The sequence below is a fragment of the Artemia franciscana genome, chromosome 3 (genome assembly GCF_032884065.1).
Source record: "Artemia franciscana chromosome 3, ASM3288406v1, whole genome shotgun sequence".
NCBI lineage: Eukaryota > Metazoa > Arthropoda > Branchiopoda > Anostraca > Artemiidae > Artemia > Artemia franciscana.
The window spans coordinates 17,444,166-17,461,095 of record NC_088865.1 but is presented as its reverse complement, the minus strand read 5'-3'; the positions used below and the strand labels follow the sequence as shown (position 1 = coordinate 17,461,095).

Genomic DNA, 16,930 nt, shown 5'->3' with positions numbered 1-16,930 from the left:
GACAACGCACTTCCACCTCCATCACTCAACCGGCGAATCTACAGGATGTTCACTCAACCTTATTCGCCGGACAGTGCGATTTAAGGTAATTTAAGGTAATTACAACCAGTTGAAAATCTTTGTTGAAGACACAAAAACTCCCAATGCCTCCAATATTTTTAACTCCTTATCTTTACTAACACGAGTGAAACCTAAAACGAGAAGAGTGGACGTCTTCAGGCCCAATGATTCTATTTTTCTGATCAGAATATTTCTCTCAGTTTTGAAACGAGGGCATTCTGAGAGAATGTGATCTATTGTTTCATCAATATTTACACACCTATAAAAAGGGCATGACTTGCTATCTGTAAGATGATATAGTGCTTGACGAGATCTGGTCATTGCATGACCAGTTCTCAGACGGAAAATAGAGTTTGCAATTTTCCTATTTGGGTGGATAAGGTGATGTGGGATATAATGCCCCTAAAAAGACAAAACATAAATATTTGTTGTTGCAATACATGTATTATTAATTCTAAGAGAACTTGCAGCAGAGGTTATTAACTTTGAAGTTTCATTTACAGTGAGAGCAACTTTCCAAGTAATTGGGTGGTGGATAGCCTGTTTTGCAATACTGTCAGCAATTTCATTTCCCTTAATCCTTATGTGAGAAGGAATCCAGACCATTTTCAGTTGAAGACCATCAGAAGACATTATTTTCTGAATCTTTCTCTGTAGATGAACAATAATTGGAATAACTTTTCCTTGCCTCTTTTTTAGATCAGAAAGAACACTTTTAGAGTCAGAAAAGATAACAAATGCACCTGATCCTACTTCCAGCACTGTATCCAAAGCTTTTTGGAGAGCAAGACATTCTGCATGGAAAATGGAGATTCCATCTGAAACTCTAATCCTAACTGATGAGCCATTCCACTCAGAAAAAATGCCTATGGATGCCTTCCCATCATTTGAGACAGATCCATCAGTAAATATCTTTTTCCAATTATAAAATTCAACCATTTTAGCTAGTGTAAGTTGATGAAGGATTAGACTATTCATTTTATTCTTAGGACAATCCATGCCAGGGATTTTTATATCTATAACATTATCAATGCTATTAGGAGGGTTGGGAGATATCTGGGTCTGACAAGAAAAGATTAGGTTTTCAGGAACACCTATACCATTCAGCAAGGAGACCAACTTGATAATGGCTGGACTACTATATGTCTTCCGATTTTCATAGAGAAATGTATGATTTATGAGACACTCCTTGAGAACATGGAGGTTTTGGTTAGTATTTACTTTCATAAAGTAATTAGAAGAAAGTTTCAAGAATCTTTCTTCTAAAGAAGGTATATTAACCTCATTGAACAGAGCTGCAATAGGAGTACTTTTTAGTGCACCTGTGATTAATCTCAGGCCATGGAGAACTATTGATTCAATTTTAGAAATTAACTTTTTTGAAGCTGAGTAATAGACAGGGAGACAATATTCAATCTTTCCATATATTATAGATGTGAATAGTTTTCGAAGACCATCTCGGCTAGCTCCCCACTTTTGCCCAGCAACAGCACGCATAAAATTCAGTCGTTTTTAAAGTGCCTCACAAAGATAAGAGATATGATCATTCCAATTTAACTTACTATCCAGCCACATACCAAGAAATTTCACATTCCTGGCAAAATGAATTTGTTGTTTATATAGAGTCAGATTAATTGAGAGACAATCTTGCCTAAGGTCAATTTTCCTAGAAAAAACCATGCCAGTGGTCTTTGGGATAGAAAAAACCAGATTTTTTGTATTAAGCCATATTGACAGTTTATCAATTGCTCCCTGGAGCTTGGGTTGACAAGCTTCAGGAGAGGAGCCTTTAGTCCAAAGGGCTAAGTCATCTGTATATAAGGCAAACTTTATTGAGGGCATATCAGCCAAAATAATATCATAAATCAGTATGTTAAAAAGAAGAAGACTCAAAACTCCTCCTTGAGGAACACCTAATGAGACTGTACTAGCAGAGGAGCATATGGATCCAACTCTGGTTTTAATAGTCCTATTAAAAAGCACTGCCCTGCACCACTTCCAGAAATTATTTCCAACATTAAATTTATGAGCCTGTCTAAGGATTGCAAAGGGGTCCAATGTATCATAAGCTTTCTTAATATCAAAGAAGACTGCAGAAACAACTCTCTTTCTTGTAAAAGCTTTCTTAATGTCATGATCAAGTTGAATTAGGTTATCGAGGGTTGATCTACTTTTCCGAAAACCTGCTTATCAATAAGGGGTTCAAATATGAGTAAACATGAGATAAAATGGCAACAGTTTTCGTTGGCAATAGTTGATGCAACATGACGTAATATTCTAAGATAATTTTAAGGAAGAAATAGAATCCCCTAATAGAAATTTCTTGAAAAACGTAATTCTTGTTTTGTCTTTAATATATCATTTTCAGTATGAGTGATTGGGATACAGTTACTGTCATTCACAAGAGACTACCAAAGGGGACCACTGCTAAGTCCGAGCAGGTAAGAAATTAGCTAGCCTAGTCTGTGCATATTGTTTCATTCAACAGCGTGTGTTTTTATTTTGTTGGCTAATAGCCTAACCCTTATGACTGGGTCAATTTTAAGTGTTTCCGCTTAGTTTAGTAGCTATAAGACGATTATATTAATTAGTGCATCCTCTTGCATTCTTTCTAATTATACTAATGACTAGCCTACTCTTATAAGTTTTATTTGAACCCCAAAAAAGGGACTCTTAAAATCACACCTTGTTTCTTTAATTTTGTGGTAATTGCAGTAAAATTCTAGTTTAGTGACTTCTTGCTATCTCAGAAAGGGGTTAGGTTAGGAAAATGAAACTTCCAGGGATAGTTATACAGTCTAAAGTATGTCCCAGGAAGGTATTTTGAAGTACCTACCTCCACTTCTTCTCCCTCTAGAAGGCCCTGACCTTTGATGACCTTTAAAAAATATGTGTGTTATAAAAGTGAAACCTTGCAAAATAGATCTGTTTGAATGAAGTACAAAAAAGTGTTTTCAGTTTCACAACTTTGCTTAATCCCAATTTATAAGGTGTTAAAGATATGCAAATACATTTCCTAAAATTTGAAGAAAAAAAAACCATTGATCTGGCTCAGAATTATACTCAAAAAACATGAATTATATTTTGAGAACTAAAGGCAGAGAAAAAGCAACTGGTAAATAGAAATTAAGATAGATGTTGTTTATTTTCAAAATTTCAATTTGTATAGACCTTTCATGTAGGCAAATTTCAGGGCCCTCTAGACAGAGAAGGAGTAGATGAGGGTACTTTAAAATACCTTCCCAGGATATACTTTGGTAAAATTCTAGTTAATTGACTTCTTGCTATCTCAGAAAGGGTTTAGGTTAGAAAAATGAAACTTTCAGGGATGAATCTACAGACTAAAGTATGTCATGGGAAGGTATTTTGAAGTAACTACCTCCACTCCTTCTCTCTCTAGAGGGCCCTAACCTTTGATGACCTATCAAAATGTGTGTGTTATAGAAGTGAAACCTTGCAAAATAGATCTTCTGCTTAATTGAAGAACAACAAATTTTTTTTTCAGCTTCATAACTTTGCTCAATTCCATTTTATAAGGTTTTAAAGATATGCAAATACATTTCCTAAATTTTGAAAAAAAAAAACATGTCAATATGGCTCAAAATTCTACTCAAATAAGGAATTGCATTTTAAGAACTAAAGGCAGAGAAAAGGCAAGTAGGAACTGAAAATTAAGGTAAAATGTTGTTTTGTCAAAAATTCAATAGGTATAGAACTGTCATGTAGGCAAATTTCAGGGCCCTTTAGAGGGAGAAGGAATGGAGGTGGGTACTTAAATATACCTTCCTTGGACATAATTTAGCCTGTAGACCCATTCCTGAAAGTTTCATTTTCCTAATCTAAACCCTTTCCAAGATAACAAGAAGTCAATTAACTAGAATTTTACCTATACTTTAACCTGTAGACCCATCCCTGAAAGTTTCATTTTCCAAACCTAACCCCTTTCCAAGATAGCAAGAAGTCACTAAACTAGGATTTTACCATAATTGCTTATATAGCTACTTTGGGTAAAATTCTAGTTAATTTAATTTAAGGCAGTTTATATTTTAGGCAGTATATTATGCCAAATTTACTGACCTGTCTATCCATCAATTGAATTGACAGTGGTGAAATCAAGGAACAGAAAAACATATGGGAAATATGTAGTTAGAGTTATTTATTTACACATTGGGGGATAGGGGTGGTTGTAAAGTATAGCTTAGTGGAACTAGATTTAAATGTTTCAACTATTATTGTACTGCATATTATGAAGTAAGAATTGTTTTCTCATAATGTTCCCTTCTCAACAGCCCCAATTCTAGGCTTATTTATACCAAAAATATTAGTAGGTTAAAGGTAGAATTCTAGACAAGAGGCTTTTTTGCTGTTAGTACAGTAGCCTTGTTGAATTAGGAGGATATAACAGTCAGAAATTAATTTAGAGCCCAAGTTATGCATTGGGAAGATGTTCTAGTAAAACTCTAGTGTAAGGGGCTTCTTGCAACAAAATTAAGAAAACAGTCCAAATTTGCAGTTTTTATGGCACTTGGTATTAACCAAGTGATATATAGCAATTGCAAATTCTGTCAGTCTGTCTGTTGGTCTGTATGTCCTGGTTTTGCTACTTTAGGCACTTCCAGGTAAGCTAGGACAAAGAAATTTGGCAGGCGTATAAGGGACCAGACCAGATTAAATTAGAAATAGTTGTTTTGCAATTTGATCATCTGGGGGGGGGGGAGTGGAGGGTCAGTTAATTCAGAAAAAATTAAGTATTTTTTAATTACAAACAGCTGAAGGGATCTTAATGAAATTTGATGTTTGGAAGGATATTGTGTCTCAGAGCTCTTATTTTATATCCTGACTGGACCTGGTGACATTGGGGGGAACCTAAAATCTTGGAAAATGCTTAGAATTGAGGGATTGGGATGAAACTTGGTGGGAAAAATAAGCACAAGTTCTAGATACATGATTGACAAAACTGGAGTGGATTTGCTCTCTTTGAAGGAGCTGGGGGGGGGTGGTTAATTTTGAAAATTTTGAAAAAGTAGGTATTTTTAACTTACAAAGGAGTGATTGGATCTTAATAAAATCTTATTTATAGAAGGATGTTGTGTCTCAGAGCTCTTCTTTTAAATCCTGACTGGATCTGGTGACATTGCGGGGGAGTTAGGGGAGACCTAAAATCACGGAAAATGCTTAGAGTGGAGGGATTGGGATAAAACTTGGTGGTATATAACCAGTAATAACCAGAATGAATCCACTACTCTTTGGAGGAGGAGGGTTAATTCTGAAAAATAAGAAAAGTGAGGTAATTTTAACTTACAAAGGAGTGATTGGATCTTAATGAAACTTGATGTTTAGGAAGATATCTTGTCTCAGAGCTCTTATTTTAAATCCTAACCAGATCTGGTGAAGGGAAAGTTGGCGGGCAGAGCCTAAAATCTTGAAAAATGCTTAGAATGGAGGGATTGGGATAAAACTTGGTGGGAAAAATGAGCACAAGTCCTAGATACAGAATTGACATAACTGGATTCAATCTGCTCTCTTTGGGGGAGTTGGGGAAGGAGGGTTAATTCTAAAAAAATTGAAAAAATGAGGTATTTTTGACTTACAAAAGAGTGATTGTATGTCAATGAAATTTCATTGACAAGACCCAGACCTCAAAACTCAGATCTCATATTTTAAATCCTGACTGGATCCAGTTGTGTTAGGGGGGGGGCTGGAAATCTTGGAATACACTTAAAGCAGAGAGATCAGGATGAAACTTGGTGGAAAGAATAAGCACAAGTCCAAGATAGGTGACTGACATACCCATACTGGATCCACTCTCTTTGGGGGATTTGTAACTTACAAACAGCTGATCAGATCTTAATGAAATGTGATATCTAGAAGGATCTTGTGCTTTAGAACTCTCATTCTAAATCTCCACAAGATCCAGTGACATTGATGGGGGTTGGAGGGGGAAACCAAAATTCTTGGAAAATGTAAAAATCAAGGTATCTTACAAATGAGTGATTGGATCTTAATGAAACTTGATATATAGAAGAATCTTGTGTCTCAGATGCTCCATTTTCAATTCAAATCAGATCTGGGGACATAGAGGGTTGGAGGGGGGAAACAGAAATCTTGGAAAAACCTAGAGTGGAGAGATTGGGATGAAACTTGATGGGAAGAATAAACACAAGTTATAGATACAAGATTGACATAATTGGTTTGGATCTGTTCTCTTTGAGGGAGCTGGGGGTTGTTAATTTGGAAAAATCAGAAACATTGAGGTATTTTTATCTTAAGAACAGGTGACCAGATCTTAATGAAATTTGATATTTAGAAGAAAATTGTGTCTCAGAGCTCTTATTTCAAATCCCAACCAGATACTTTGATTTTGGTGGGAAGTTGGAGGGGGGAAACCAGAAATCTTGGAAAATACTTTTAAATGTTGTACATACATGATTGATGTAACTGGACTGGATCCTCTCTCTTTGGTGGAGTTAGGTGGTGGATTCAGTGCTTTGGTGAGTTTGGTGCTTCTGGACGTGCTAGGGAGGGGAAAAATTAGAAAAATTGAGGTATTTTTAACTTATGAGTGGGTGATCAGATTTTAATGAATGTTTATATTTAGAAAGACTTTGGTGACTCAGAGCTCTTATTTTAAATCCTAACTGGCATGAAGCCTCTAATTTTCCTTTTAAAGCAATCTATTGATTCTTAAAATTTTGCTAGAGCTCATACCATATGAGCTCTTGGCTCTTTTGACCTTGTCACAAGTGCCATATGAGCTCTTAGCTCTTGTTTAGGTTGTGAGTATACTAATTTGAATTTAGCACTACAACTGCTAGCCAGAAGTACTTTCCACTAGCTCCCGGGATTTCCTTTCCAAATCTAGTCAATTGTTGTTTTCTCTTAAAAACAACAGCCTGAGAAATTTCAACTAGTTGCAGAATTAGATAAAAGCCAAACTGGCCTTGCTAGCTAGTTAACCATTGATACCTTTAAATCTTTGTTTTTAATTATACTTTCAATATTTTTTTACTCATGTATGCTCAACAAGCCAAAAAAGAGGTATAAGAAATAGATTTAAGCTGCATATGCATCTGTGCTATTGCCTCTAATATCAACAATGTTAAAGTTTGGACAGAAATAGGATGAAACAGAACAAGTGAATTTTCATTTTAGTGACAGTAGTAGTGATGCTGCTTTTGTGATTTCTGTGCTGAAACTGATAAGTCATTACACTTGTGTGACCTGGAAGAGGCTGTAAAAAAAAAACTACCAAGGAGATAAAGCCTGGTGACTTTTTTACTAGTTCTGTATGCTATTAAAAAAAAATGATCAAAGTATTATGCTGATGAGGTCTTGGATATTGAAATGGAAGGATATAATTTGAACTTCCTGAAGCAAAATCTCTCAACTTGGAAGCTTTTATTTCCAGAGACAAAGGATGAGGCCTTCATAATGGTAAGCAAAATTGCCTTATGCCTGCCAAAACCTAATCTGAGTGGTGGCACAGAACATACAGCCAAATCCCTGAGCTTTGATGTCAACCTTTCACAGTATCCTTTTAAATGAATAATCTTACAAGCTTCTGTTTTATATGTTTATTGTAATCAAATAAGATTGAAGGTTCTTAATAAATGATATTCAGGAAAAAAGATAGCTCTGTGTCCTGGAGTACCCTCTTGGATGTCCCAGAGAACCTGTGGGCTTAGATACTCTCGGACAATTGAATGGGGTTAGGGAAATCATCAGTACCAAACAAGTTCATCAAGGGAATAATCTGCAAAAAAATCAGAGAAAGCTCATTCAGCTCCATTTAAGTAAGTAACAAAATTAAGTAATTTGACCTAAGTATTTTCCAGATATCTGCCATAAACTTGGACATGTCCCAGGGTATAAACATCTCCCCTATATTTGGAAAGAGCATTGAATAAAGCGTCTGGTGTAGTACGCTCTCTGTTCAAGTCTTATTAAATTGAGACTGGTATGCTTTTTTCTCTCATTTGGTTACTGCCATATATTCTAACTTTACCCTAAAACCAGCTAACTCACAGCAACAGATTATGTGATTACCATTAGATTCTTTATTCAATGATTAATCTAAATATAGCAATTGCTGTTGTTACAGTTGCATGCCCACCTTCCCTAATGGGTCCAGATATAGCTCCAGGCCATGTACCAATATTTGCTGATTTTGTAGATTTTCTATTGTCTTTTGTGCTTATTTCTTATCATCGGTTTGCTCATAATATGAAATAAAGTAGATTTGAGAAAAAAAAACAATAAATATTTGTATATGGCCTTGGGCTATATCTGGTTTATTAGGGGAAGGGAGGCTGGGATGTAACAGGACCAGCAGTGATTAGTATACCATGTATTATTTGGACTAGGCCTAAACTATTGTAAACTGTACCCTTGCCCAAGATGCTGCAATATCATCTTTACTGGTGATGCTATCTTTTAACCATACTCAGAAGTGGTTCTACTTGTGTTTGGAAGTTGGTTGCATCCAAGTGCAATTCCAAACCGTATATTTGATTGCAATCATAAACCTATGGAAATAACACTCCTGCTCAAGCCTTATTGATTTACCATCTGCTTGTTCCCTGGTTTATGCTGAACAGATGATGAAATCAGTAAATTTTATGGGAAGGATAGTATGAAATTATATATTCTAAAAATGTTCAAGAAACAGGGAATTATTATGAAAAGCTTTAAATTGTGTTCAAATTTCGCCCTTTTGTATTTGGTAAAAGTCTATGTTTTCAAAGGTTCTGATAAGCAATAATTTGTAGTATTTGGTTAAATTTTATGCATAGGCAAAATAATCTTTATCAGAGGCAATGCTATAGCATTGCCTATAGTAAAGGACATGTAGCTCCAGTGTTTTATTATTATTATTTTTACAGATGCACTTCATATGGAAGGGGTGGTTGTATAAACTTTAGGGGGAGGGGTCTCATTTGATAAAAAATCGTAAGTTCTAGTGCCCATTTCAAGCATCAAAATGATCAGAGGGAAACTAGCCCCCTCCTCCTTTTTCCAAATACATCAGGTAAAATTTTGAGATAGTCATTCTTTTAAAAATATTTCAAAGGCCAGTTAACAAAAACTCTGGTGTTCACACAACCCCCCAGGGCCCAAGGTAGGCATTGTAAGTTATGCTCTGGGGGCCTATAGTTTTTATGAAAGAAAAATGTTTTTCATTATAATGTGTTTACCAACAGTTTATGTTGGTAAACAAATGCATGTGTTGCAGTGAAAATAACAGAATGGATTATTGACTCTATTGTGAGATAAATACATTATTCCTAGCTTCCGTTTATTACAAGTGATTAATAAACACTTGAAATATGTGAAATATGTGAAAACCTTATTGGTGGATTATGTTTTTCCTGTAAATAGACTTATAATCTTCAATTCCCAGAGGATTTGAATCATCATTGCAACACTATCAATATTGGTTGTCAATGCAGTGCTGCTGATACAGTAACGTCAATGCTATATTCTCTGGTGTGCCCATATTTGAGATTAAAAGCTGAAAAAGAGGGTGATATTCCTACTAAGCAGGCGGAAGAGGGACGGTTGCCCATTTCAAGAGCCAGTTTACCCGCCAGGAGGGACATCCGTTAAATTGTGGGGGTTAGGCGAATGAGAATTGTTGCTTCTCCTGCTCTGTAGGTTTTTCAGAAAAAAGTAGATTCTATGTCATTTATTTTCATTTGGACTTCTTCAAAAGATTGAAAGTGAGTCATCAAGAAATACTTAGATCGTTTCCCTCCATCCCCCAGAAACCAAAATATGCCATCTCAAGTTTTGCAACAACCATATCAGCCAATGGGAGCCATTGAATTAGCAAACAAGCAAGCCAACTCTTTGTTGGGCTATCAAACTCGCAAAGAAACACCAGGCAAAAAACGGAAGACTGACTTAATTCAGGCTCCCCATAAGTTTGTCAAAAAATGAGCAACAAAATATCCTCAAGTTATTTAGTGTTCTGTTAAGAAAGACAGACAAAAACCTTTGAAAGTAGAAGGACTCACAAAAATTAGAAAAACCTTAGTTTTGCTTGCTCAATGCAACTTTGACTTGTTGATAAAATGCTATGGAGAAGTTGAAGTTCACTTTACTCAAGAAAAAATAGCTGCAAAGCTACTGCAGTATGCATCTTCATCAAGCCTTTGTTGTTCCTTTTTAGACGAAAAAAGCACAAGCTCAAAACTGGACTCAATGCGTAATATATGAAGTGGAATTGGACATTACAACCAAGGAAATACATGAATTTTTGGTTGATGATCAAGGTAAAGCTGTAATCCTTGTAATAGCTCTAGAACCTGTTTTATATGGAAAAGAAAATCAATTACAAACTTTTTGAGCCAAAACCACTTCAGTGCTCAAAATGCTGATTGCATGGTTACACCTTAAAACATTACAAAAAAGAAATTTCATTATGCCATAATTGTGATAGTGATGCTTACTCTGTTCATTTTTGTACTTAAACAAATGTGTATTGTAAAAACTGCAAGATTTGGGGTCATAGTTCAATTCAAAGAAAAAAAAATATGTGTCCTTCACATCAAAGAAGAGTTGAGATCTTTCAGATATCAGCAACAGTAAATCTTCAGTATAGTGTAGTAGCTTCGAACATTCTGACACCAAGACTAGTCAAGGGAAATGAAAACTCCCAGTCAGCAAGAAAATTCACAAAAAATTATGTAGAACAAACTCCCAGGAGCCACCCAGAACAAACTGAAATAAATCTTTCTTTCCCTCGAATATCAGCACCTCTTTGATCCAAGCAAGAATTTCTCTCACTGGGTCACCCTCAGAGAGATTCTGTGTATCAGAAAAACCAGCCACAGCCTGATTATACATCATCACATTTTAACGCAAACTCAGTAAAGTTGCTGTAAAAAAAAAATTCAATTCATGATTAATACAAAAGAAGATTCGTTGGAAATCAAAGCTAAGTTTACAAGAAAAGGAATTACAAACCTCTTTGGAATGTATATCTGGAAAGTAGCCAATGTTGAAATGAAAATTCTCTATTCAGAAGTGATGATGCCAAAACTCAATGAGGACAAAAAACCCAACAGTAGTTCCAATAACGCTATGCTCATCAAAAATCAATAAAAACGAAAAGATGATAGAGCAATGATAAAACAAAGACGAAACAGTATAATAACAAAACAGATTTCCCCACAACAAACTCTAAGTAGCTTTAAAATTCTTCAATGAAACATGGTGTCTTTAAATAATATTAAATTAAATGAGATAGTTGATTGGATTTATGGGTTTGGTGTTGTCATAATGCTTGTGCAAGAGAACCTCCACCACCTCCAATGGATAATGATGCTTGTTTTCAGCATATATAGAAAGGATCATTTAACAAGTATGAGAGGCGATGATGTGGCAATATTTGATTGGAATCAGATTTCCCCTTTGGTTTCGGCTCCCTTGGATCATTCCAATGAAATTGACGTCATTAGTGTCTTTATAAATATGAAAAACCAGCAGCCCTTAAAGATAGCATCCTTCTATAATCCAAACAGAAATAATAATATAACAGAAGTCTTAAGAGAAGATATTAGTGCCAAAAATACTATATTGTTGGGTGACTTTGATGCCCATAGTTGCATGTGGGAGAATTGCAAGTCATCAAGTAAAGCTGTCTCTTCCATTGAAAATTAATAGTTGAACAAGAAGGGATCACCATTCTCACGCCGTTTGGGCTCCCAACTCATCTATCTATATAAAAATAAGTTGTCTGTCTGTCTGTGGATGTGTGGATCAGGTGACGTCACCTGAAAAAACTGGATCAGGTGACGTCAAAACTGAAAAAACTAAAAAAAGGCAAAAACTACAAAAAAAACTAAAAACTAATAAAAAAAATAAAAAAGCTAAAAGACTAAAAAAACTAAAAAAAGGCAAAAACTACAAAAAAAACTAAAAACTAATAAAAAAGCTAAAAAACTAAAAAAACTAAAAAAAGGCAAAAACTACAAAAAAAACTAAAAACTAATAAAAAAAATAAAAAAGCTAAAAAACTAAAAAAACTAAAAAAAACTAAAAAAAGGTAAAAAACTAAAAAAACTAAAAAAAAAGGAAAAAACTGAAAAATAAGCTAAAATAAAGGTAAAAACCAATAAAAAACTAAAAAAAAAACTGAAAAAACTAAAAAAAGGCGAAAACTACAAAAAAAACCTAAAAACTAATAAAAAAAGTAAAAAAGCTAAAAAACTAAAAAAACTAAAAAAACTAAAAAAACTAAAAAAAGGTAAAAAACTAAAAAAAATAAAAAATAAAAAAAAAACTAAAAAAAAAGGAAAAAACTGAAAAATAAGCTAAAATAAAGGTAAAAACCAATAAAAAACTAAAAAGAAAAAAAGGAAAAAACTAAAAAAAATTTTCATCTAAAAAACTAAAAAAAACTAAAAAAGGTAAAAACTAAAAGAACTAAAAAAGAAAAAAATAAATGACGAAACTCAAAGAGAAAGCGACCAGGACAAAAGGAATGTTCGATTAGCAATCAACAAAGCACCGGGACACAGGGAGTATAAATGACGACCAGGACATGAAAAAAAAAAAACTATCTATATATATAAAAATAAGTTGTCTGTGGATCTGTGGATCGTGGATCAGGTGACATCACCTGAAAAAACTGGATCAGGTGACGTCAAAACTGAAAAAACTAAAAAAAGGCAAAAACTACAAAAAAACTAAAAACTAATAAAAAAAATAAAAAAGCTAAAAAACTAAAAAAACTAAAAAAAGGCAAAAACTACAAAAAAAACTAAAAACTAATAAAAAAGCTAAAAAACTAAAAAAACTAAAAAAAAGGCAAAAACTACAAAAAAAACTAAAAACTAATAAAAAAAATAAAAAAGCTAAAAAACTAAAAAAAACTAAAAAAACTAAAAAAAGGTAAAAAACTAAAAAAACTAAAAACTAAAAAAAACTAAAAAAAAGGAAAAAACTGAAAAATAAGCTAAAATAAAGGTAAAAACCAATAAAAAACTAAAAAAAACTGAAAAAACTAAAAAAAGGCAAAAACTACAAAAAAACTAAAAACTAATAAAAAAAGTAAAAAAGCTAAAAAACTAAAAAAACTAAAAAAACTAAAAAAAGGTAAAAAACTAAAAAAAATAAAAAATAAAAAAAAACTAAAAAAAAGGAAAAAACTGAAAAATAAGCTAACATAAAGGTAAAAACCAATAAAAAACTAAAAAGAAAAAAAGGAAAAAACTAAAAAAAAATTTCATCTAAAAAACTAAAAAAGGTAAAAACTAAAAGAACTAAAAAAGAAAAAAATAAATGACGACACTCAAAGAGAAAGCGACCAGGACAAAAGGAATGTTCGATTAGCAATCAACAAAGCACCGGGACACAGGGAGTATAAATGACGACCAGGACATAAGTAAAAAAAAAAATTAACAAAACTAAAAAGAAGGTAAAAACTACAAAAAAACTAAAAAGAAAAAAAAACTAAAAACTAATAAAAAAACTAAAAAATCTAAAAATCTAAATAAACTAAAAAAGAAAAAAAAAGGAAAAAAATAAAGGAGAAAAACAAAACTAAAAAACGAATGTATATACAGACCGGTACACCGGGATACAAATGACGACCGGGACACAGGGAATATAAATGACGACCGGGACACAGGGACACAACTACAACGGGGACACCGGGGGAAACAGGGGGATATAAATGACGACCGGGACAAAAAAACTAAAAAGAAAAAAAAACTAAAAACTAATAAAAAAACTAAAAAATCTAAAAATCTAAATAAGCTAAAAAAGAAAAAAAAAGGAAAAAAATAAAGGAGAAAAACAAAACTAAAAAACGAATGTATATACAGACCGGGACACCGGGATACAAATGACGACCGGGACACAGGGAATATAAATGACGACCGGGACACAGGGACACAACTACAACATATATAAAAATAAGTTGTCTGTCTGTCTGTGGATGTGTGGATCAGGTGACGTCACCTGAAAAAACTGGATCAGGTGACGTCAAAACTGAAAAAACTAAAAAAAGGCAAAAACTACAAAAAAAACTAAAAACTAATAAAAAAAATAAAAAAGCTAAAAGACTAAAAAAACTAAAAAAAGGCAAAAACTACAAAAAAAACTAAAAACTAATAAAAAAGCTAAAAAACTAAAAAAACTAAAAAAAGGCAAAAACTACAAAAAAAACTAAAAACTAATAAAAAAAATAAAAAAGCTAAAAAACTAAAAAAACTAAAAAAACTAAAAAAAGGTAAAAAACTAAAAAAACTAAAAAAAAAGGAAAAAACTGAAAAATAAGCTAAAATAAAGGTAAAAACCAATAAAAAACTAAAAAAAAAAACTGAAAAAACTAAAAAAAGGCGAAAACTACAAAAAAAACCTAAAAACTAATAAAAAAAAGTAAAAAAGCTAAAAAACTAAAAAAACTAAAAAAACTAAAAAAACTAAAAAAAGGTAAAAAACTAAAAAAAATAAAAAATAAAAAAAAAACTAAAAAAAAAGGAAAAAACTGAAAAATAAGCTAAAATAAAGGTAAAAACCAATAAAAAACTAAAAAAAAACTGAAAAAACTAAAAAAAGGCAAAAACTACAAAAAAAAAACTAAAAACTAATAAAAAAAGTAAAAAAGCTAAAAAACTAAAAAAACTAAAAAAAACTAAAAAAAGGTAAAAAACTAAAAAAAATAAAAAATAAAAAAAAACTAAAAAAAAGGAAAAAACTGAAAAATAAGCTAAAATAAAGGTAAAAACCAATAAAAAACTAAAAAGAAAAAAAGGAGAAAACTAAAAAAAATTTTCATCTAAAAAACTAAAAAAAACTAAAAAAGGTAAAAACTAAAAGAACTAAAAAAGAAAAAAATAAATGACGAAACTCAAAGAGAAAGCGACCAGGACAAAAGGAATGTTCGATTAGCAATCAACAAAGCACCGGGACACAGGGAGTATAAATGACGACCAGGACATAAGTAAAAAAAAAAACTATCTATATATATAAAAATAAGTTGTCTGTGGATCTGTGGATCGTGGATCAGGTGACATCACCTGAAAAAACTGGATCAGGTGACGTCAAAACTGAAAAAACTAAAAAAAGGCAAAAACTACAAAAAAACTAAAAACTAATAAAAAAAATAAAAAAGCTAAAAAACTAAAAAAACTAAAAAAAGGCAAAAACTACAAAAAAAACTAAAAACTAATAAAAAAGCTAAAAAACTAAAAAAACTAAAAAAAAGGCAAAAACTACAAAAAAAACTAAAAACTAATAAAAAAAATAAAAAAGCTAAAAAACTAAAAAAAACTAAAAAAACTAAAAAAAGGTAAAAAACTAAAAAAACTAAAAACTAAAAAAAACTAAAAAAAAGGAAAAAACTGAAAAATAAGCTAAAATAAAGGTAAAAACCAATAAAAAACTAAAAAAAACTGAAAAAACTAAAAAAAGGCAAAAACTACAAAAAAACTAAAAACTAATAAAAAAAGTAAAAAAGCTAAAAAACTAAAAAAACTAAAAAAACTAAAAAAAGGTAAAAAACTAAAAAAAAATAAAAAATAAAAAAAAACTAAAAAAAAGGAAAAAACTGAAAAATAAGCTAACATAAAGGTAAAAACCAATAAAAAACTAAAAAGAAAAAAAGGAAAAAACTAAAAAAAAATTTCATCTAAAAAACTAAAAAAGGTAAAAACTAAAAGAACTAAAAAAGAAAAAAATAAATGACGACACTCAAAGAGAAAGCGACCAGGACAAAAGGAATGTTCGATTAGCAATCAACAAAGCACCGGGACACAGGGAGTATAAATGACGACCAGGACATAAGTAAAAAAAAAATTAACAAAACTAAAAAGAAGGTAAAAACTACAAAAAAAACTAAAAAGAAAAAAAAACTAAAAACTAATAAAAAAACTAAAAAATCTAAAAATCTAAATAAACTAAAAAAGAAAAAAAAAGGAAAAAAATAAAGGAGAAAAACAAAACTAAAAAACGAATGTATATACAGACCGGTACACCGGGATACAAATGACGACCGGGACACAGGGAATATAAATGACGACCGGGACACAGGGACACAACTACAACGGGGACACCGGGGGAAACAGGGGGATATAAATGACGACCGGGACAAAAAAACTAAAAAGAAAGAAAAACTAAAAACTAATAAAAAAACTAAAAAATCTAAAAATCTAAATAAGCTAAAAAAGAAAAAAAAAGGAAAAAAATAAAGGAGAAAAACAAAACTAAAAAACGAATGTATATACAGACCGGGACACCGGGATACAAATGACGACCGGGACACAGGGAATATAAATGACGACCGGGACACAGGGACACAACTACAACATATATAAAAATAAGTTGTCTGTCTGTCTGTGGATGTGTGGATCAGGTGACGTCACCTGAAAAAACTGGATCAGGTGACGTCAAAACTGAAAAAACTAAAAAAAGGCAAAAACTACAAAAAAAACTAAAAACTAATAAAAAAAATAAAAAAGCTAAAAGACTAAAAAAACTAAAAAAAGGCAAAAACTACAAAAAAAACTAAAAACTAATAAAAAAGCTAAAAAACTAAAAAAACTAAAAAAAGGCAAAAACTACAAAAAAAACTAAAAACTAATAAAAAAAATAAAAAAGCTAAAAAACTAAAAAAACTAAAAAAAACTAAAAAAAGGTAAAAAACTAAAAAAACTAAAAAAAAAGGAAAAAACTGAAAAATAAGCTAAAATAAAGGTAAAAACCAATAAAAAACTAAAAAAAAAACTGAAAAAACTAAAAAAAGGCGAAAACTACAAAAAAAAAACCTAAAAACTAATAAAAAAAGTAAAAAAGCTAAAAAACTAAAAAAACTAAAAAAACTAAAAAAACTAAAAAAAGGTAAAAAACTAAAAAAAATAAA

At 31.7% G+C, this 16,930-nt stretch overlaps 2 protein-coding genes across 2 annotated transcripts in view; one reads left to right on the top strand and one right to left on the bottom strand.

Moving 5' to 3' along the window:
• Positions 1-462: 462 nt before the first annotated feature.
• Positions 463-1,557, bottom strand: LOC136025477 (uncharacterized). The gene has a single exon (XM_065701509.1). It carries the CDS (start codon positions 1,555-1,557, stop codon positions 463-465), a length of 1,095 nt encoding a protein of 364 aa, XP_065557581.1.
• A 740-nt stretch (positions 1,558-2,297) lies between these two features.
• Positions 2,298-16,930, top strand: part of LOC136024962 (endothelial differentiation-related factor 1 homolog) — a 34,057-nt gene continuing 19,424 nt past the window's right edge. The window contains exon 1 of the mRNA XM_065700565.1: positions 2,298-2,501. Within this exon, the coding sequence (XP_065556637.1) occupies positions 2,430-2,501 (72 nt within the window). The 5' untranslated portion in view covers positions 2,298-2,429. The remainder of the gene's footprint in view (positions 2,502-16,930) is intronic.